This window comes from Gymnoscopelus microlampas, assembly GCF_963454915.1.
Source record: "Gymnoscopelus microlampas genome assembly, chromosome: 1".
Taxonomy (NCBI): Eukaryota; Metazoa; Chordata; class Actinopteri; order Myctophiformes; family Myctophidae; genus Gymnoscopelus; species Gymnoscopelus microlampas.
In genome coordinates, this window is record NC_139962.1 from 19357402 (window position 1) to 19380210 (window position 22809).

General features: G+C 53.9%; 1 protein-coding gene across 1 annotated transcript in view; it reads left to right on the plus strand.

Annotated features, from left to right (window-relative positions):
• Positions 1–200: 200 nt before the first annotated feature.
• nkpd1 (NTPase, KAP family P-loop domain containing 1) overlaps positions 201–22809 on the plus strand; it is a gene marked incomplete at its 5' end in the record, with an annotated part of 162004 nt that continues 139395 nt past the window's right edge. The window contains 2 exons of the mRNA XM_084054059.1: positions 201–302; positions 2476–2903. Coding sequence (XP_083910185.1) covers positions 201–302; positions 2476–2903 — 530 coding nt within the window. The remainder of the gene's footprint in view (positions 303–2475; positions 2904–22809) is intronic.

Below are 22809 nucleotides of genomic sequence, written 5' to 3' on the forward strand. Positions count from 1 at the left end.
AATAATAATAATCATAAAATGTGCAAGGAATCAAAACATTTTGTTTACACTTTTATGTAGCCTATTGTATGTAAGACACAACTTATATAACACACAATGAATTGTGAAAATGTAAGACTACAAGTACTCTATGCCACTTGTTTGTAACATGTGGAATCCACACTTGTGAGGCTCTCTTAAGACACTCTATGTATGGATTCATGTCTAGCCTGGATGAGTCCCGGAACAGTATCATTGAGGATATAGTCAATCCTGGGAAAATATGTCTCCGGTACTCGTCCAAGCTGGGTAAACACTGGAGAGTCAGCCCCTATGTATGATTTTATGTTTTTTTTTAATAATGTCTTGTTATTTATTTGTTGTGTGATATTTGTATGTACTCTATGGAACCCCAGTGTGTCTGGAATAAAGTTTGAATTGAATTGAATTATGTCTGCAAATGGAATATACAAAAACAGAGTTAAAGGCAATGTTGAAAATCTTGTTGATTTCCCGTCGAGCTTCATTTAAGTACCATATCTAGCAACATAAGACATATCAGTGCAGATCAAGACAGCATAATATACAGTAAGCTACTATATAGGCTACCATCTGATTATGATTTAACAATTCAATATGCCTAATTGGTTCATATCGAATACAGGCAGGTTGGTAAGGTTGTTGGTAAATAATGTTGCATAGCATACCTGACAAGTTATTGATCAAAGTCTATATTAGATATTTCCTGAACATTGTAATTTTGCTGATAAACACTCAAAAAAACTAAAAATATAAGCCTACTTGTAAAATATTAGTTAGCTTTCTTTGGATAGCCATGACATTGTTGTTGTCAACCTATAGGGTTGTTTCACTTGGGTGCTTTGGAAATTAAAGGCCAACGTTTACCCAATCCTCAGATAGTAAAGAGGCTCTCCTGTCTCTCTCTCTGTGTGTGTGTGTGTGTGTGTGTGTGTGTGTGTGTGTGTGTGTGTGTGTGTGTGTGTGTGTGTGTGTGTGTGTGTGTGTGTGTGTGTGTATATATATATATATATATATATATATATATATATATATATATATATATATATATATATATATATATATATATATATATATATATATATATATATATATATATATATATATACACAAGGTTTTTTCTCTCTTTGTTACACACTGAGTGACTCAATTTCACGCTCCATAGGCATATCTGGGACGGCGCGCCATGAAATCAGCCCAATTCTGGGATTTCAGAGGAACAGTATTTTGAAACCTCCTGAGATATGGGGCAATATGACTTTCCCCACCTCTAGACAGATTACAGTATTATATGGCAGTAACAAAGGCTCAACAGTGCTGATGGCTGGTTCTCCTCACTGGTAAACTGACTAACAGCTCTCTGAACAGGACTGGTTCACTCAAATGTTTTTTGTAATTTTACTCAAAGGACGGCTGTACCATTTCTGTTATGTATGTGGCAATAAGAATAAGTTGAAACATGATACAGCTGATAATAGTCTCTGAACAAAACAAATAAAAACTATCGTCAGTTGCTTTTGTTAACAAAAATGGTACAAAAGCATATTGACAATTTATAAAAGCCTCTGAAACACAGAATACTGTTTACAGTACTTGCAGAAGAGACAATTGAACATGACCGACACTTCAAATAAAATCATGGAGAGCTTTTTATCTCCAGGCCGCTAGGCCGGGCTGGAGGATCTTGCATTTGTCTGTGTCCGTGTCCGTGTCCGTGTGTGTGTGTGTGTGTGTGTGTGTGTTCACGTATGTATGTGCATGCGTGCATGTCTGTGGGTGTATGTGTGTTCTAGTAGACCTATACTTCTAGCAGACATATTTCTTCTGAATGCTGCCAATAGGCCAAGGAACTGAATACCGGAATACATTTCACATCGGTCACCAAAAACTATGTCATTTTTTGTGATCCTCAGATCCACCGTCCCTCCAGGCTATGCGATATGTGTCAGCGAAGCTATACTGTCCTCTCTATTGTGTGTTCTCAACAACAGTTTGACAGTTATGCAGCCAAACTGAGCTACTTTTTGCTTTGCTTCTAGTATGCAAGCTGAACCCAATAAGGCCAATTGGCACTAATTGCCACCCTGTGCTACACATAAACCTAGTGCTACACATAAAAACGCCCAGCAGGTGGTCTACTACTAGCCATGGCTCGTTTTGAACATTATGTAACCACTCTTTCTACAAGTGGCAATTTAACATGAATGTGTCAACTATCACTGACCACACACACACACACACACACACACACACACACACACACACACACACACACACACACACACACACACACACACACACACACACACACACACACACAGACAGACAGACAGACAGACAGACAGACAGACAGACAGACAGACAGACAGACAGACAGAGAGAGACCACGTACCTATGACACTTGGCCAGGGAGAGCGAAACGCACAGAGAAACCGTGTACCTACTGCATGACCACAGCTGAGCCACATCGATGGCGCAGCTGTGGAGAGGGTAACCAGCACAACATTCTTGGGTGTACTGTTGACAGAAAATCTGGCCCCTAGCAGCAACACCACTGCCATCATAAAGAAGGCCCAACAGCGCCTCTACCCCCTCCGTCAGCTGAGGAAAGTGGACCTGCCCATCCCAGCCATGACCATGTTCTACAGAGGTGCCATAGAGAGTCTGCTTACTTACTGCCTCACCTCCTGGTATGGAAACAGCACAGCCGAGGAGAGGAAGCAGCTGAACAGGACGGTGAGAACAGCGGAGAAGATCATCGGCACCTCGCTGCCATCTCTGGCAGACATATATAGGCAGAGATGCGTGAGGAGGGTAACCAATATCATCAGGGACACCACCCACCCCTCTCACAGCCTGATCTCCCTTCTGCCGTCAGGGAAACGGTACAGAAGCATAAATGCCAGGACAGAGAGGATGAGGAATACTTTCTTTCCCCAGGCAATTAGATTCCTGAACTCAAATCTCCCTAGTAGATGAATGAATTTCATTCAGTTTTATTGTCAATAGCTTGTTTTTATCAGTGTATGCTTATTTTATAGTGTGAATTATTGTTTTTTAGGACTTTTGATTCAGGTCGATAGGATATGTTTCTGCACTGTTCTGTTTTTTATTCTTCTATGAATTCTGCTGTCTCTGACTGGGAGAAACATAATTTTGTTTGTTTTTCTAGCACTGCTTGCAGATGGAAAACTAATGACAAATAAAGCAATCTTGAATCTTGAATCTTGAATGACACATGTGCATGTGCATGCAAATGGGAGAGTGACGCTGTTCAGTTACAGCCCACGTCTGATTAACACCAACATACTAAACATCACAACATACCCCACACACTTATGAATGACCCACACAATGTGTGTACACTACACGCACCAGCTGCAGAAATACAGACAGAGACAGAGACTGAGACTGAGACTGAGACAGAGACAGAGACAGAGACAGAGACAGAGACAGAGACAGAGACTGAGAGAGAGAGAGAGACAAAGATAAATCACACACCTATAACACACATGCATGCATGCGTGCACACTGGACACATAGAGAGCGACAGAGAGAGACATGTAGCTTGATGTTACTGTGTCAGACAGTGTAAGTATTGTTATTGAGGTGTGCCTCCTGGCAGAGATTTGCGCTCCACTGAGTGCCCCTTAGTTTGTCCTTGTGACATTTTGATCTCTGCTTTGTCATTAAGTGAGGGGATGTGATGAAATTTACATAGGGCTCATTCTTAAGCCGCTGACAACATATTTTTCCAGTGACAACCATCTTTAATATTTAGAAGGCCACTTCCTCCAATGCCCTTCAACTGTGCTTGCAGTATTAATGTATCCTTAATGGGAGGCTCCATAAATGAGCCTCAAATGGAGTTACACATTTTCATTCTCAGTAGCATGGCTGTTATTTCCACATTTAGCCATAATAGAGTTCATTGCATTTTTAATAAAGTGTAGGCCAGCATTAATTGTTTAGCAGCCAAGGACTTCATTAAATGGGGTTCATTTTTATACACTGCAGGTCTGCTTGGGACCAGACTTCCGGTCTCCTTTTGTCCCTTTCATCTATTCTAGTTATGATGGAACACAAAACTAATTGGATTAATGCCTTTTTGTTGCTGCATTTTTCTCAGTTTTACTGAGGATGCATTGTGTGTGTGTGTGTGTGTGTGTGTGTGTGTGTGTGTGTGTGTGTGTGTGTGTGTGTGTGTGTGTGTGTGTGTGTGTGTGTGTGTGTGTGTGTGTGTGTGTGTGTGTGTGTGTGGTGTGTGTGTGTGTGTGTGTGTGTGTGTGTGTGTGTGTGTGTGTGTGTGTGTGTGTGTGGGGGGGGGGGGGGGGGGATGCATGCAAATGTGTATGATGTGTTTAAACAAGCCATCATTTTCCTCAAATAGGATCTTAATTAGACTGGGAGACCTATTATGCCGGCCATTAGTCATTAACCTAGATACACCTATTACATGATTACCTTTTGTATGAATGCCAGATCTGGCAACACAGAGCAACATACTGTAGACACATGCAACAAAAGTGTGATTTATTTCTTAGTAAGATGTGCTTTTTTTCTCTCCCCCCCCCCCGGTATCTTGTATGTATCTGAAAGAATATCATAGGTAATAGACGATAATGATGATGATGATGATGATGAGTCTCATACTCTAGATGTCATTTCCAGATTAACGGTTTGAGATATTAAGAACACAATTGACGCAACCAACGCACTTTTTCTACTGTAGTACAGTCAACATTGTCTCACAGAGCTAGATCTCAGTGTTTAGCTAGCCTATTTGTTCCGTAATTGATACAGTATATCATTTGATACTGGTGGTAACATACACATCCCTATTCTGGGGGGAAATTTATCAGAAAAAGTAGACCTACAAGATCACAACACGATGCGTTGTGAACATCTAGATCGGCTATTTTCAGTGAAGATATTTTGTGTAGAGCGAAAACAGGTGGAAGTCTATGTATTTTATAGCACTGGTGGACTCGTGTCAACTAAATAGTGTTTAATGGTTAACATGCGCAGATCGTATTTTTGGGGGCAGAATATTTTTATGGATTGAAATATTGCCTATGATGATTGTTTTGACATGCAAATAATTTCAACTTTAGATACCTGCTAATCCTTCTCTCAGTTTGAGGTTTGTTGTGATGTTTTGGCGTTCTGTTTGTTTCATTAATCAATATTTACATTTCAGCATCATTGAATAGCATTTATTTTCATGTCTGAGCGGGCTGAGGGCACCTTTACTTCACATGCAAAAATGTGACTAGAAGGCAGTCCTATTCAGTGTTTGCCTAATTAGCTGCTGAGTTGATAAGACATTAATTTAATGCAGCTTGTGAGTGCAAATTGTGTCTTTGATGTATCTTCTTCTGGCCCTCAATATCTGGCATATGGTGTAATTTGGTGGTCAAAGGTCAAGGTCATAGGGGTAAATTATCGATTAACACATTGGCATACATGCATTTTGTGTGCCGATCCATAGCCCAGGTATAATCCTTGAAAAATACTAATCAGAAGAAGTAGCTAGTTGACTGAGATCAGGTCCCACTGCAGTGGTATTTGATCAGAATTTAACCAGTGATATCTGTTCGTGAAAATAAAACAAAATAAGCTACAAATGCCTTCTGCCAGGGTGGTGCTACAGGAAAGGTCACAGGGTGACTAAAGTTCTAGTCGGGTTCATCCACCATGCATGAATGTGCTCAGCAACTTTCATGGCATTCTGACCATTAGATTTTAAGTTATCTTGTGTGCAAGTGGAACATTTGGCCAAGATGAAAGGCTATGGGGCAACATCGTTTGGGGACTAGTATGAATGTGTACAGCTAATTTGATGGCAATCCAGCCGGTAGTTTTTGATATATCTGTTTGGGACCAGTGGTGGACAGATGGACGGACGATGGACAGACAGACGGAGAAACTGACATTGCCATCCTTAGAGCACTGCCGCTTGTGGGTCTAAAATGCATGCCTAAAATGAATATTTACTTATCTAAAACCTATCCCCGGTTAATTTGAAAATGATATAATCTTTGAAAATGATTCAACGGTTCGATCACCAGCTCTTCCTGGCTTTACCTGAGCAAGAGACTGAACCACTAACAGCTCCTGATGAGCAAACTGATGTCTTGCGTGGTTGTTTCTGCCAGGGATGTGTGAATGGGTGAATGTATTGCATATAAATTGCTTTGGATAGTATAGAAATGCAGACCGTTTACCATTCTTAACACATCGCGTGCCAATCGCGTAGATCTACGCAAACCTAAATAACAGCGCAGCGTGCCAGTCGCGTAGATCTACGCAAAGTAGTCTTTTTTTTTTTTTTTCTCGCGGTGACACATTTCATTGTAGCACTCTCTCGCAGTGACACATTTCATCGCCGCCGCTCTAAAGCTTCCGCTAAATCGTCATTATCTCGGTGTTGTTTTTCTCCGCGCTGAACGCTGTTTAAAACGTTTTTTTAGAAACTGCGACTACTGCACGACTTACTGGACGACTTCACCCATTTTCATATAATTGGTCCTCACTAATGCTCATGATTAATTGATTTTAAAAAATGGTACTCGGTCTGTGTCTCATAGGAGGGCTGTGGACACTTCAGAAACCCGCCGACCAGTGACATCATCATTAGGTATTTCTTTCTCAAACAAGTTTTTTGTCTCCGCCAGGCCGAAAGGCATGGCGAGAGAGTATGTTTTACCCTCCGTCCGTCCGTCCGTCCGTGTGTCCGTGTGTCCATCTGTCTGCGAGCGGCTAATCTCCGGCACCGTTGGCCCGGTCGCTGCGAAACTGTGCACACACACTCCCTGGGTGCCAATTCAGAACCTCTGACACAAATTTTTCACATGGGCCGGTTATAGCGCCACCAGGAGGCCGATTTGTGCAAAACCCATTTTTGGATATTACTCTTATAGATTTTATCCAAACATCACGCACATCGGTACACATTATCTCTATAGTCATGTGATCAAGACGGATCTATCTTATGTCATATTCCATCCTGATTGGCTAAGGTTGGCTTCCAAAGTTTGCAGGATTGGTCCATTTTGAACAAAATGTCTCAAATCATGAATGCAGCGTGCGCTTTCTGTGAAAATGTGCACGCACATTCCCAATAGGCCGAGGAAGAAATGCCACCCTTTTCACCTTACCCTGTTATAGCGCCACCAGCAAGTTTAATTTAGCAAAACACATTTTTGCAACAAAATGCCTCAAATCATGAATGCACGCACATTCCCAGTAGGCCGAGGAAGAAATGCCACCCTCTTCACATTGGTCTATTATAGCGCCACCAGGAGGCCAAAATAACCTACCTGACCTGGCGGAGACCTGTGCTCCGAGGAGCACTTTTTCTAGTTTTTGTTTAGATTTATTTTAATGTGAGAACAATGGCTTCTATTATACAGTAGCATGATAACTTTCCAGCAATAGAAATCCTGCTCTTTCTATTAGCTTGGATTCCCAATCGATGATGTCACTGGTGGGCGGGTTTCTGAACTGTCCACAGTCCTCCTCTGAGACGGGGTAGACAAAAATGGTACCATATGAGCATACTCTAAGTAAGGACCAATTATGTGTCGTCCTTTAAAGGCATGTAAATTATAATGCATACAGGATTGCTATTCAGTTTTACAGTCCTTTGTGTTTCAACCAAACAATAACATCTCTCCTTGACACCATCCATGTCACTTTTAAAATTAACCTAAAAATGATCATGGTGCATTTAAACTGCGAGAGAATGTCACTAGTGGTTATCAATGGTCTCCAAACAGAAGTTGTCTCTCTCGTTGGCAATAGGCTCTATAATTCCTTCTCCCACCGTAAAGTGGAACGCAAAATATCAAAAAACTGGCTGTATATTGAATGGATCTGTGCAGCCAAATTATCCGTCTCAAATGGATTCTGATGCGACCGTTTAAACTAGTAAAACGTAGCCGGTACACAGAAATATTGCTTAGTGCCTATTTAACCCAGGCTCTGATAGTTCTCTGCCAAGCTGGAAGGCCGGAGGCAGAGGTTATGTTTTTGCCCTGTTTGACTGTCTGTGTGCACAGCTTATCTCGCAAACCGCTGAACAAATCAAATCTGCTCCAGTGGTGCACTAGGCCAAGAAAGACACCCAAATATATATATATATATTTTTTTCCAATCCGCAAACGACAACAATGTTATTTAAAAAAGAAATGTGTGCGTGCATTACTCATTCCCACCTTGTCTTATGGGATTGGGTAGTGATGTCGCCATTTCATACGGAAGTGCTTCCACCAGCTACATGCAGGTGGTGACGTCATTCACTCACTTGCTGACTCTACCTTGAAGCCATGTGTCCAATAAAGCTTTTTTTTTCTTAGCCGAGCATACATGTATGCTTTGAATTGTTACAGTATGATACAAATACCAGCAGCGTGAAGAGGCACTGAGCCATGCATGTTATGTGAAACATTTTCAACATTGAGTACGCTGCGCTCATCACTGTCATGTCATAAATAAAAATAAAACATAAAATTCAGCAGCGGCAGCCATATTTCAGCACCTACTGCATCACCTGCACACACAATTAATTTACAGCTCGCTTTGAACGCAATGGCTGGCAGAGACCATTTCTAGTTAGTCATACAGTAAATGCATTTGGAGTCACAAGACAAACTCCCAATGAAGTAGAAAAGACATGGCAAGACATAAAAAGATGAATAAAAGAAAAGGTTGCTTATACAAATGAAAGTCACTGCAGCCCACCACAGTAAGTGGACCAGCAGCAGACACTCATATCAGAGCTGGTGGAGGGTGTAGATTAGATGGCCTGGCTACAGAGGATTTATGCATTACAGATGACTTGAACATTCATTGAATATGAGTTTTCTGTTTCTGTAAATGTGTTCATTGACAGAAGGGGGGACAAGCTGTACAGTATGTGACTACAATTTATGGCTCCAATAACACTGGGGAAATCAGTTTTGGCCAAAGAAACGTGTTCCAATGATTCTCTCAGCACGACTGGGAGTCCTGTCTCCTTCTTGTTGCAATTACTGCTGCCACACACTTTGCAACATAGTGATTTTAAAAACTAACTTGTGAGCTTTGTCTAATGTCATCGTCTCTGGTACATCTTTTAATTGTTTACCGTTCTTTGAAAAGGCCCTGTGCCACCAAAGGGGGATAATAAGTAAGAAAGGGTCTTTTAAGGACTCATTTGCAAGTGAAGAGAATTTAAAATTACAGTCCTTGCCCTTTTAAGTAATTTCAAAGACATGGGAGAGCTTAGTGCTGTGGTTCAACAGCTCTAAGCTCTCCTAAGGACAGGCTGATCTTGGTCTAAAGCTATTAATTTCCCTAAATGGACTCAAGCTAATTGCAGGTCATTATTGGGCTGGTATGATGCATGAGAATTTTGTGGTCACTTTTAAAGAACCATTGAGGTATAAGGAGAAGAGGATTAAAGACATTGTTATCCTGGTCTCATTTATAATACAACATTGACAGCCTATTAACGTCACTCAAGCTGTTTTAAAAATGAATGTTGGTAGCGTGAGACTGATGTACCATACACTCTGAATAAGCAGAATCAGGTGTTTTAGTGCTAGGATAAGCCAAAAATATGTATTCCTGGAAATACAGTATACACACACCCTTACAGGTCCACTTAGTTCCATTTCTACACTAGAGTAAAATGAACACTCAGGATTTCACAGTGTGAGTGCACTAAATCCAAAGTTGATAAACACTTGGGTTAGCACCTTTGTGATTCAGCACACCTACTGTACTAATTTTGATAAGTGAAGGACAAAGCCAACCTCATGCATTTTCATCAGCAGCCCTCTGGACAAGGCTCAAACGCACGTTTCAATACCCCAGAGAGTCCTTACTTGACAGATAGGCAGACTGTAGCTGTAATGTACATCCCAGGACAGCCATTATTGGAAAGAGGTTGTGTGGATGTGGTATTGAGAAGACAGTTAACACAGTTTAATGAGAACTTGGATACTTCCTTAAAATATTTACGACCAAGGATAAACTGAGAATGTCCATCGATAGACAAGCCTCAGCACAGGCTAAATGGAATACCTAAATTAGAATTAAAGGCCAGACATGTCAGACTGTGTGTGTGTGTGTGTGTGTGTGTGTGTGTGTGTGTGTGCGTGCGTGCGTGCGTGCGTGCGTGCGTGCGTGCGTGCGTGCGTGTGTGCGTACGTGTATACCGTATATGTGCTTACTGTATGTGAGTCTGTATTTTCTGAAGTGTCTGAGTGTGCTGTTACATGGGTGCGTAATGCGTATGCAAAGCACACAGTACACGCGCATTATGTGGCACTTGTGTTGCACTAGTCTTCTGTAATGGGACTAATTGTTGTCCTGCCAACACATTTTCTGTTTCAGAGATGTCTGCCTGACAGCAGACAATGCCAGTTATAAATAGTGCTGGCGGGAATACGACTTTATCCTTGGATCAAATATACGAATGTGTTTCATAGAGGTCAGCAGCCAGCCATCCATAACTGAGGTTGAGTGAGCATAACTTTTATGTGAAGGTTGTTTCAAGGAAGGTTTGTGGGAGTCAGAAAATGCTTGCCAGACCTTTCACCTTCCATTTATATCCTTTTGATTATTTATTTTTATGACATTAATGTCAGAAATGTTGAATTGAAAAGACTTTTTTTTTTTTTTTAAGAAACACAAAATGTTGAATGAATGAACAGTATCTGATAGAAATGTTAAAGTTCACAAAATGGTTTGTTGAAGCCAGAAGTAAAAAGTTATTATAGCACTGTACCTTTACAGAACATTGTAAAACATTAGTGATAAACGTCCCTCACCCTATATACTGTGTTGAATATGATAGAACTGTACCAACTACATCAACATTGCATGGACAAATGTGTGCTAATATTCTGAGATTAAAGTCAGGGGGCTATAGGGATCCACCTCGCTACTCCGACACCCCGGAGTTCCGACAGCCGGAATCTCCCAGGGACCGCCCGAAGGGGTCCCTGGTGGTGAGTGTGGAAGAGAACCAAGTGCTGCCGTCGAAAAAGAGCAGATCGACAAGGCTGCGTAGGCCTGTGGTGGCCGCGGGGCGCAATACCACCGGCGTCCACAAGGCGGCGCCACCCCCGGTGCCTGGTCCCCATCGGGGGTCCATGGACCACCTCCGTGCCCAGGGACGGTGGCTCCCGGGGCAGGTAGAGCGGGCAGGCGCTCACCCGGCAGTGTGCCGCGAGGCACTGGGCTCCCTGGCCCTTCCCCTGTGTGAGCGGGGAAGGCAGGGGGAACCGCCGACTGGTGCCATCGGGTAGCTAGGGACCATGCCCGGGATGAGGCTCCATCCTGGGGCAGAGCCGGGGCGCCGAGGGGCCCGAAATCCTGGTTCTCTGAAAAAAATCGAAAATTCTTCTAAGTGCCCAGGGCCCTAGAGGAGGCCAGGACGACCCTTCCTGCCTCCGTCATTTTTCCTCCAGGGGCCCGGAAGGCCGACTGGTGCCATCGGGTAGCTAGGGACCATGCCCGGGATGAGGCTCCATCCTGGGGCAGAGCCGGGGCGCCGAGGGGCCCGAAATCCTGGTTCTCTGAAAAAAATCGAAAATTCTTCTAAGTGCCCAGGGCCCTAGAGGAGGCCAGGACGACCCTTCCTGCCTCCGTCATTTTTCCTCCAGGGGCCCGGAAGGCCGACTGGTGCCATCGGGTAGCTAGGGACCATGCCCGGGATGAGGCTCCATCCTGGGGCAGAGCCGGGGCGCCGAGGGGCCCGAAATCCTGGTTCTCTGAAAAAAATCGAAAATTCTTCTAAGTGCCCAGGGCCCTAGAGGAGGCCAGGACGACCCTTCCTGCCTCCGTCATTTTTCCTCCAGGGGCCCGGAAGGCCGACTGGTGCCATCGGGTAGCTAGGGACCATGCCCGGGATGAGGCTCCATCCTGGGGCAGAGCCGGGGCGCCGAGGGGCCCGAAATCCTGGTTCTCTGAAAAAAATCGAAAATTCTTCTAAGTGCCCAGGGCCCTAGAGGAGGCCAGGACGAGCCTTCCTGCCTCCGTCATTTTTCCTCCAGGGGCCCGGAAGGCCGACCGGTGCCATCGGGTAGTTGTAGCCCAGGACAGAGGCATGGGTCCTGGGCAGGCGACGGGTCCGGAGGGGCCCCGAGTCATGGTTCTCCAAAAAATTGAAAAATCGCGCCGAGTGCTGGCATGGGCTCCAGGGGTCCCCGGGGACCCCCTGGAGGACCCCCGGCCGAAAACCTCAACCTTTTTCGGGCGCTAAGAGCTTGTCGATCGGCTCTTTTTGGGGCTAAAATCCTGGAGCTTTCGGAAAAAAGCTGGGATTTCTTCAGAGTCCAGAGCTCCCAAGAAGCTCTGGGTTCCGCCACGGCCTCCTCCTTTGAAATTCTCTCCCGGGACTCCCAGCCACTGGTGCCAGCGGATAGCTAGGGACCATGCCCCACGAAGGGGCACCCTCCTGGGGTGGCGGCGGGGCGGCGAGACGCCCCGAATCCTGGAGCTTTCGGAAAAAAGCCGGGATTTCTTCAGAGTCCAGAGCTCCCAAGAAGCTCTAGGTTCCGCCACGGCCCCCTCCTTTGAAATTCTCTCCCGGGACTCCCGGCCACTGGTGCCAGCGGATAGCTAGGGACCATGCCCCACGAAGGGGCACCCTCCTGGGGTGGCGGCGGGGCGGCGAGACGCCCCGAATCCTGGAGCTTTCGGAAAAAAGCCGGGATTTCTTCAGAGTCCAGAGCTCCCAAGGAGCTCTGAGCTCCGCCATGGCTCCCTCCTTTGAAATTCTCTCTCGGGAGTCTCGGCCACTTTTGCCAGCGGATAGCTAGGGACCATGCCCCACGAAGGGGCACCCTCCTGGGGTGGCGGCGGGGCGGCGAGACGCCCCGAATCCTGGAGCTTTCGGAAAAAAGCCGGGATTTCTTCAGAGTCCAGAGCTCCCAAGGAGCTCTGAGCTCCGCCATGGCTCCCTCCTTTGAAATTCTCTCTCGGGAGTCTCGGCCACTTTTGCCAGCGGATAGCTAGGGACCATGCCCCACGAAGGGGCACCCTCCTGGGGTGGCGGCGGGGCGGCGAGACGCCCCGAATCCTGGAGCTTTCGGAAAAAAGCCGGGATTTCTTCAGAGTCCAGAGCTCCCAAGGAGCTCTGAGCTCCGCCATGGCTCCCTCCTTTGAAATTCTCTCTCGGGAGTCTCGGCCACTTTTGCCAGCGGATAGCTAGGGACCATGCCCCACGAAGGGGCACCCTCCTGGGGTGGCGGCGGGGCGGCGAGACGCCCCGAATCCTGGAGCTTTCGGAAAAAAGCCGGGATTTCTTCAGAGTCCAGAGCTCCCAAGGAGCTCTGAGCTCCGCCACGGCTCCCTCCTTTGAAATTCTCTCTCGGGAGTCTCGGCCACTTTTGCCAGCGGATAGCTAGGGACCCTGCCCGAGAACGGGGCATGGTCCCGGGGCAGTGTGGGCGCCGCGAGGCGCCCCTTTGTCCTGGATCTCCGCGTGGTACCTCCCCGTCCCCACACCCCGGGGCCCTGGAGGCGCCCGGCTCGCCCTTGCCTCCCTCCTTTGAAAAAGTCTCTCGGTAGAGACGGCCACTCGCTCCAGAGGGTCCCTATGGAGCTCGGCCGCGGCGAGGCCCGGCACGAGGCTCCGTCCCGGGGCCGCTCGGGCGGGCCGAGCCGGGCGCCGGTGGTGGTGGCCATGGGTCCCTTTCCCCCTCCCCGATAGGGGGGAAAGAACCAGGAAATTGGAGGCCACGCTGGCCATCGGGTGTATGGGAAGAGAGAGGCCTCCGGATCGGGCACGGCCGGGCGGTCGTGCGCCCTGGAGCTCCTCCGCGAGCCTGGCAGAAGCTGGGCTTCTCCGTGGCCCCCTCCTTTGAAATTCTCTCCCGGTAGTCTCGGCAACTTATCCCAGAACGAGTGTATGGAACCGGCGTGCGGACGCCGAGGCTGGGGCCGACGGCGAGGCTCCGTCTCGGGGCCGCCCGGGCGGGCCGAGCCGGGCGCCGGTGGTGGTGGCCATGGGTCCCTTTCCCCCTCCCCGATAGGGGGGAAAGAACCAGGAAATTGGACGCCACAGTGGCCATCGGGTGTATGGGAAGAGAGAGGCCTCCGGTCGGGCACGGCCGGGCGGCCGTGCGCCCTGGAGCTCCTCCGCGAGCCCGGGAGAAGATGGGCTATTCCGTGGCCCCCTCCTTTGAAATTCTCTCCCGGGCAGACCGGCAACTCGTGCCAGCTCGAGTGTATGGAACCGGCGCGCGGGCGCCGAGGCCGGGCCGAGAGAGAGGCCTCGGGTCGGGCGCGCCGCCTCGGCCGGGCGCCCTGGAGGTCTCTGGAGCCCAGGAGGTCCTGGGCTCCGCCATGGCCCCCTCCTTTGAAATTCTCTCCCGGTAGTCTCGGCAACTTTTCCCAGAACGAGTTTATGGACCAGCGTGCGGACGCTGGGGACGGAACGCAGGCCCGCACGGAGGGCCTGCCGGGGGTCGCTAGGCACGGCGACCCCCGGGAACCGTGGTGGAACCACCGCCGCGGGACCCACTGACCGACTGGCAAACGAAGCCCGCCTCTTGCAAGGGCCCCGCCGGCACCTCGTGTGCTCCGGCGGATGCTGCTTGCAGCCTGCGGGCCCGAACAGGCGCGGAGGAACCACGTGCGGAGAGGCCTCGGTGGTCTCTTCTCCGCACTCCTCCGCGGCCGACCCCGTCCTAGCGAGACCGAGACGCCCCGTCTGCCCTAGCTGTCCTGCCACGGACCGCCCGAGGGCCCCCGCTGTCGGCCTGGCCTCGAGCCCCCTCACCGGGGCTCGGCGAGGAGATCCGTATGCAGCGGGGGCGCGAAGGCGCGCTCCGGAGACTCCGTTTCTCAAACCCTGCCCGCGTCGCGTACTCCGGCGACCGACCAAACAGCTGCGTACCGGGCCATGGACTGCCGATCCACCGTAACACGCTTTCGACCGGCTGGGTGGTAAAGGCGGACCGCGGTGACCGTCGCAGTGCACGCCTCCGGGAGAGAGCCGCCCGCCCCTCTCGCGGGGGGCCTCGGGCGGAAGCTCCGCGGACCGGCAACCCCACGGCGCGCGCCTCAGCTGGGCGCGACGTCCGCGGCGGAACAGGAGGCCTACCTGGTTGATCCTGCCAGTAGCATATGCTTGTCTTAAAGGGCGCTGCAGACCTGTCTGAGTTGGGCGTGCAGGCACTGCCAAGTGCCCACGCCGGGACAGTACCTTATATGGGTGTAGAACGCATAGGTGGTGCACGCAGGAGTTGGGTAAACCAGAGTCCCCGATAGTACGCCCGCAAGGCAAGTTACCTTGATGGGGTTGGGGGTGGGGAAACTTGACATGAACCTGCGAGCAGCTACGTATCTATGTGGGGGATCCACCTCGCTACTCCGACACCCCGGAGTTCCGACAGCCAGAAAAACAGCCGTCAGACTCGGACCGGGGACCCCCGGCGAGGCCTCGACCCGGCCCAGGGAGCCCCGAGGCTGGGTACTGGCTCCGGTCCGGGGGACCCCCGCCTCCGGGGGACACCCGGCTCTCCAGGCGGTCCCGTGGACCCACTCTTAAGCACCCCTCAGCGGGCGTTAAGTGGACTGACAGGCCGCGGCCAAAGCTCCGCGTGGACCTGGTAGTACAAACGCCGACGCGCGCCCATGGGACTATTATGGACTTAGCGCGTCGGACCCGGCTCACCGGCCGGTCCCGCGGACCCACTCTTAAGCACCCCTCGGCGGGCGATAAGTCGGGGGGTCCCGCGGCCTACGGACCGCAGGTACCTGGTGGTACAAGCGCTGCTGCAACAGTATTTATAATGCCCGTTAGCAGGGTCTTGTTTCCTCGCTGAGGACTGTCTTCTTCCCTCGGCTATATGGTTTCGCTAGGTAGGGGACAGTGGCAATCTCGTTCGGTTGATTCGGGCGCCCCCAAGGCATACGGATCTCCTCGCCAAAGGCGAGGCCGACCGCGGGGGGCCCTCGGGCGGTCTGTTGCAAGACAGGGGGAATCTCGTTCGAACAGCTCGGGCGCAGCCACTGCTGAGTTGCGGGACAGCCGGGGCGCCGGGCACGACCCACATAGGGATCCACCTCGCTACTCCGACACCCCGGAGTTCCGACAGCCGGAATCTCCCAGGGACCGCCCGAAGGGGTCCCTGGTGGTGAGTGTGGAAGAGAACCAAGTGCTGCCGTCGAAAAAGAGCAGATCGACAAGGCTGCGTAGGCCTGTGGTGGCCGCGGGGCGCAATACCACCGGCGTCCACAAGGCGGCGCCACCCCCGGTGCCTGGTCCCCATCGGGGGTCCATGGACCACCTCCGTGCCCAGGGACGGTGGCTCCCGGGGCAGGTAGAGCGGGCAGGCGCTCACCCGGCAGTGTGCCGCGAGGCACTGGGCTCCCTGGCCCTTCCCCTGTGTGAGCGGGGAAGGCAGGGGGAACCGCCGACTGGTGCCATCGGGTAGCTAGGGACCATGCCCGGGATGAGGCTCCATCCTGGGGCAGAGCCGGGGCGCCGAGGGGCCCGAAATCCTGGTTCTCTGAAAAAAATCGAAAATTCTTCTAAGTGCCCAGGGCCCTAGAGGAGGCCAGGACGACCCTTCCTGCCTCCGTCATTTTTCCTCCAGGGGCCCGGAAGGCCGACTGGTGCCATCGGGTAGCTAGGGACCATGCCCGGGATGAGGCTCCATCCTGGGGCAGAGCCGGGGCGCCGAGGGGCCCGAAATCCTGGTTCTCTGAAAAAAATCGAAAATTCTTCTAAGTGCCCAGGGCCCTAGAGGAGGCCAGGACGAGCCTTCCTGCCTCCGTCATTTTTCCTCCAGGGGCCCGGAAGGCCGACCGGTGCCATCGGGTAGTTGTAGCCCAGGACAGAGGCATGGGTCCTGGGCAGGCGACGGGTCCGGAGGGGCCCCGAGTCATGGTTCTCCAAAAAATTGAAAAATCGCGCCGAGTGCTGGCATGGGCTCCAGGGGTCCCCGGGGACCCCCTGGAGGACCCCCGGCCGAAAACCTCAACCTTTTTCGGGCGCTAAGAGCTTGTCGATCGGCTCTTTTTGGGGCTAAAATCCTGGAGCTTTCGGAAAAAAGCTGGGATTTCTTCAGAGTCCAGAGCTCCCAAGAAGCTCTGGGTTCCGCCACGGCCTCCTCCTTTGAAATTCTCTCCCGGGACTCCCAGCCACTGGTGCCAGCGGATAGCTAGGGACCATGCCCCACGAAGGGGCACCCTCCTGGGGTGGCGGCGGGGCGGCGAGACGCCCCGAATCCTGGAGCTTTCGGAAAAAAGCCGGGATTTCTTCAGAGTCCAGAGCTCCCAAGAAGCTCTAGGTTCCGCCACGGCCCCCTCCTTTGAAATTCTCTCCCGGGACTCCCGGCCACTGGTGCCAGCGGATAGCTAGGGACCATGCCCCACGAAGGGGCACCCTCCTGGGGTGGCGGCGGGGCGGCGAGACGCCCCGAATCCTGGAGCTTTCGGAAAAAAGCCGGGATTTCTTCAGAGTCCAGAGCTCCCAAGGAGCTCTGAGCTCCGCCATGGCTCCCTCCTTTGAAATTCTCTCTCGGGAGTCTCGGCCACTTTTGCCAGCGGATAGCTAGGGACCATGCCCCACGAAGGGGCACCCTCCTGGGGTGGCGGCGGGGCGGCGAGACGCCCCGAATCCTGGAGCTTTCGGAAAAAAGCCGGGATTTCTTCAGAGTCCAGAGCTCCCAAGGAGCTCTGAGCTCCGCCATGGCTCCCTCCTTTGAAATTCTCTCTCGGGAGTCTCGGCCACTTTTGCCAGCGGATAGCTAGGGACCATGCCCCACGAAGGGGCACCCTCCTGGGGTGGCGGCGGGGCGGCGAGACGCCCCGAATCCTGGAGCTTTCGGAAAAAAGCCGGGATTTCTTCAGAGTCCAGAGCTCCCAAGGAGCTCTGAGCTCCGCCATGGCTCCCTCCTTTGAAATTCTCTCTCGGGAGTCTCGGCCACTTTTGCCAGCGGATAGCTAGGGACCATGCCCCACGAAGGGGCACCCTCCTGGGGTGGCGGCGGGGCGGCGAGACGCCCCGAATCCTGGAGCTTTCGGAAAAAAGCCGGGATTTCTTCAGAGTCCAGAGCTCCCAAGGAGCTCTGAGCTCCGCCATGGCTCCCTCCTTTGAAATTCTCTCTCGGGAGTCTCGGCCACTTTTGCCAGCGGATAGCTAGGGACCATGCCCCACGAAGGGGCACCCTCCTGGGGTGGCGGCGGGGCGGCGAGACGCCCCGAATCCTGGAGCTTTCGGAAAAAAGCCGGGATTTCTTCAGAGTCCAGAGCTCCCAAGGAGCTCTGAGCTCCGCCACGGCTCCCTCCTTTGAAATTCTCTCTCGGGAGTCTCGGCCACTTTTGCCAGCGGATAGCTAGGGACCCTGCCCGAGAACGGGGCATGGTCCCGGGGCAGTGTGGGCGCCGCGAGGCGCCCCTTTGTCCTGGATCTCCGCGTGGTACCTCCCCGTCCCCACACCCCGGGGCCCTGGAGGCGCCCGGCTCGCCCTTGCCTCCCTCCTTTGAAAAAGTCTCTCGGTAGAGACGGCCACTCGCTCCAGAGGGTCCCTATGGAGCTCGGCCGCGGCGAGGCCCGGCACGAGGCTCCGTCCCGGGGCCGCTCGGGCGGGCCGAGCCGGGCGCCGGTGGTGGTGGCCATGGGTCCCTTTCCCCCTCCCCGATAGGGGGGAAAGAACCAGGAAATTGGAGGCCACGCTGGCCATCGGGTGTATGGGAAGAGAGAGGCCTCCGGATCGGGCACGGCCGGGCGGTCGTGCGCCCTGGAGCTCCTCCGCGAGCCTGGCAGAAGCTGGGCTTCTCCGTGGCCCCCTCCTTTGAAATTCTCTCCCGGTAGTCTCGGCAACTTATCCCAGAACGAGTGTATGGAACCGGCGTGCGGACGCCGAGGCTGGGGCCGACGGCGAGGCTCCGTCTCGGGGCCGCCCGGGCGGGCCGAGCCGGGCGCCGGTGGTGGTGGCCATGGGTCCCTTTCCCCCTCCCCGATAGGGGGGAAAGAACCAGGAAATTGGACGCCACAGTGGCCATCGGGTGTATGGGAAGAGAGAGGCCTCCGGTCGGGCACGGCCGGGCGGCCGTGCGCCCTGGAGCTCCTCCGCGAGCCCGGGAGAAGATGGGCTATTCCGTGGCCCCCTCCTTTGAAATTCTCTCCCGGGCAGACCGGCAACTCGTGCCAGCTCGAGTGTATGGAACCGGCGCGCGGGCGCCGAGGCCGGGCCGAGAGAGAGGCCTCGGGTCGGGCGCGCCGCCTCGGCCGGGCGCCCTGGAGGTCTCTGGAGCCCAGGAGGTCCTGGGCTCCGCCATGGCCCCCTCCTTTGAAATTCTCTCCCGGTAGTCTCGGCAACTTTTCCCAGAACGAGTTTATGGACCAGCGTGCGGACGCTGGGGACGGAACGCAGGCCCGCACGGAGGGCCTGCCGGGGGTCGCTAGGCACGGCGACCCCCGGGAACCGTGGTGGAACCACCGCCGCGGGACCCACTGACCGACTGGCAAACGAAGCCCGCCTCTTGCAAGGGCCCCGCCGGCACCTCGTGTGCTCCGGCGGATGCTGCTTGCAGCCTGCGGGCCCGAACAGGCGCGGAGGAACCACGTGCGGAGAGGCCTCGGTGGTCTCTTCTCCGCACTCCTCCGCGGCCGACCCCGTCCTAGCGAGACCGAGACGCCCCGTCTGCCCTAGCTGTCCTGCCACGGACCGCCCGAGGGCCCCCGCTGTCGGCCTGGCCTCGAGCCCCCTCACCGGGGCTCGGCGAGGAGATCCGTATGCAGCGGGGGCGCGAAGGCGCGCTCCGGAGACTCCGTTTCTCAAACCCTGCCCGCGTCGCGTACTCCGGCGACCGACCAAACAGCTGCGTACCGGGCCATGGACTGCCGATCCACCGTAACACGCTTTCGACCGGCTGGGTGGTAAAGGCGGACCGCGGTGACCGTCGCAGTGCACGCCTCCGGGAGAGAGCCGCCCGCCCCTCTCGCGGGGGGCCTCGGGCGGAAGCTCCGCGGACCGGCAACCCCACGGCGCGCGCCTCAGCTGGGCGCGACGTCCGCGGCGGAACAGGAGGCCTACCTGGTTGATCCTGCCAGTAGCATATGCTTGTCTTAAAGGGCGCTGCAGACCTGTCTGAGTTGGGCGTGCAGGCACTGCCAAGTGCCCACGCCGGGACAGTACCTTATATGGGTGTAGAACGCATAGGTGGTGCACGCAGGAGTTGGGTAAACCAGAGTCCCCGATAGTACGCCCGCAAGGCAAGTTACCTTGATGGGGTTGGGGGTGGGGAAACTTGACATGAACCTGCGAGCAGCTACGTATCTATGTGGGTCGTGCCCGGCGCCCCGGCTGTCCCGCAACTCAGCAGTGGCTGCGCCCGAGCTGTTCGAACGAGATTCCCCCTGTCTTGCAACAGACCGCCCGAGGGCCCCCCGCGGTCGGCCTCGCCTTTGGCGAGGAGATCCGTATGCCTTGGGGGCGCCCGAATCAACCGAACGAGATTGCCACTGTCCCCTACCTAGCGAAACCATATAGCCGAGGGAAGAAGACAGTCCTCAGCGAGGAAACAAGACCCTGCTAACGGGCATTATAAATACTGTTGCAGCAGCGCTTGTACCACCAGGTACCTGCGGTCCGTAGGCCGCGGGACCCCCCGACTTATCGCCCGCCGAGGGGTGCTTAAGAGTGGGTCCGCGGGACCGGCCGGTGAGCCGGGTCCGACGCGCTAAGTCCATAATAGTCCCATGGGCGCGCGTCGGCGTTTGTACTACCAGGTCCACGCGGAGCTTTGGCCGCGGCCTGTCAGTCCACTTAACGCCCGCTGAGGGGTGCTTAAGAGTGGGTCCACGGGACCGCCTGGAGAGCCGGGTGTCCCCCGGAGGCGGGGGTCCCCCGGACCGGAGCCAGTACCCAGCCTCGGGGCTCCCTGGGCCGGGTCGAGGCCTCGCCGGGGGTCCCCGGTCCGAGTCTGACGGCTGTTTTTCTGGCTGTCGGAACTCCGGGGTGTCGGAGTAGCGAGGTGGATCCCAGGGGGATCCACCTCGCTACTCCGACACCCCGGAGTTCCGACAGCCGGAATCTCCCAGGGACCGCCCGAAGGGGTCCCTGGTGGTGAGTGTGGAAGAGAACCAAGTGCTGCCGTCGAAAAAGAGCAGATCGACAAGGCTGCGTAGGCCTGTGGTGGCCGCGGGGCGCAATACCACCGGCGTCCACAAGGCGGCGCCACCCCCGGTGCCTGGTCCCCATCGGGGGTCCATGGACCACCTCCGTGCCCAGGGACGGTGGCTCCCGGGGCAGGTAGAGCGGGCAGGCGCTCACCCGGCAGTGTGCCGCGAGGCACTGGGCTCCCTGGCCCTTCCCCTGTGTGAGCGGGGAAGGCAGGGGGAACCGCCGACTGGTGCCATCGGGTAGCTAGGGACCATGCCCGGGATGAGGCTCCATCCTGGGGCAGAGCCGGGGCGCCGAGGGGCCCGAAATCCTGGTTCTCTGAAAAAAATCGAAAATTCTTCTAAGTGCCCAGGGCCCTAGAGGAGGCCAGGACGACCCTTCCTGCCTCCGTCATTTTTCCTCCAGGGGCCCGGAAGGCCGACTGGTGCCATCGGGTAGCTAGGGACCATGCCCGGGATGAGGCTCCATCCTGGGGCAGAGCCGGGGCGCCGAGGGGCCCGAAATCCTGGTTCTCTGAAAAAAATCGAAAATTCTTCTAAGTGCCCAGGGCCCTAGAGGAGGCCAGGACGACCCTTCCTGCCTCCGTCATTTTTCCTCCAGGGGCCCGGAAGGCCGACTGGTGCCATCGGGTAGCTAGGGACCATGCCCGGGATGAGGCTCCATCCTGGGGCAGAGCCGGGGCGCCGAGGGGCCCGAAATCCTGGTTCTCTGAAAAAAATCGAAAATTCTTCTAAGTGCCCAGGGCCCTAGAGGAGGCCAGGACGACCCTTCCTGCCTCCGTCATTTTTCCTCCAGGGGCCCGGAAGGCCGACTGGTGCCATCGGGTAGCTAGGGACCATGCCCGGGATGAGGCTCCATCCTGGGGCAGAGCCGGGGCGCCGAGGGGCCCGAAATCCTGGTTCTCTGAAAAAAATCGAAAATTCTTCTAAGTGCCCAGGGCCCTAGAGGAGGCCAGGACGAGCCTTCCTGCCTCCGTCATTTTTCCTCCAGGGGCCCGGAAGGCCGACCGGTGCCATCGGGTAGTTGTAGCCCAGGACAGAGGCATGGGTCCTGGGCAGGCGACGGGTCCGGAGGGGCCCCGAGTCATGGTTCTCCAAAAAATTGAAAAATCGCGCCGAGTGCTGGCATGGGCTCCAGGGGTCCCCGGGGACCCCCTGGAGGACCCCCGGCCGAAAACCTCAACCTTTTTCGGGCGCTAAGAGCTTGTCGATCGGCTCTTTTTGGGGCTAAAATCCTGGAGCTTTCGGAAAAAAGCTGGGATTTCTTCAGAGTCCAGAGCTCCCAAGAAGCTCTGGGTTCCGCCACGGCCTCCTCCTTTGAAATTCTCTCCCGGGACTCCCAGCCACTGGTGCCAGCGGATAGCTAGGGACCATGCCCCACGAAGGGGCACCCTCCTGGGGTGGCGGCGGGGCGGCGAGACGCCCCGAATCCTGGAGCTTTCGGAAAAAAGCCGGGATTTCTTCAGAGTCCAGAGCTCCCAAGAAGCTCTAGGTTCCGCCACGGCCCCCTCCTTTGAAATTCTCTCCCGGGACTCCCGGCCACTGGTGCCAGCGGATAGCTAGGGACCATGCCCCACGAAGGGGCACCCTCCTGGGGTGGCGGCGGGGCGGCGAGACGCCCCGAATCCTGGAGCTTTCGGAAAAAAGCCGGGATT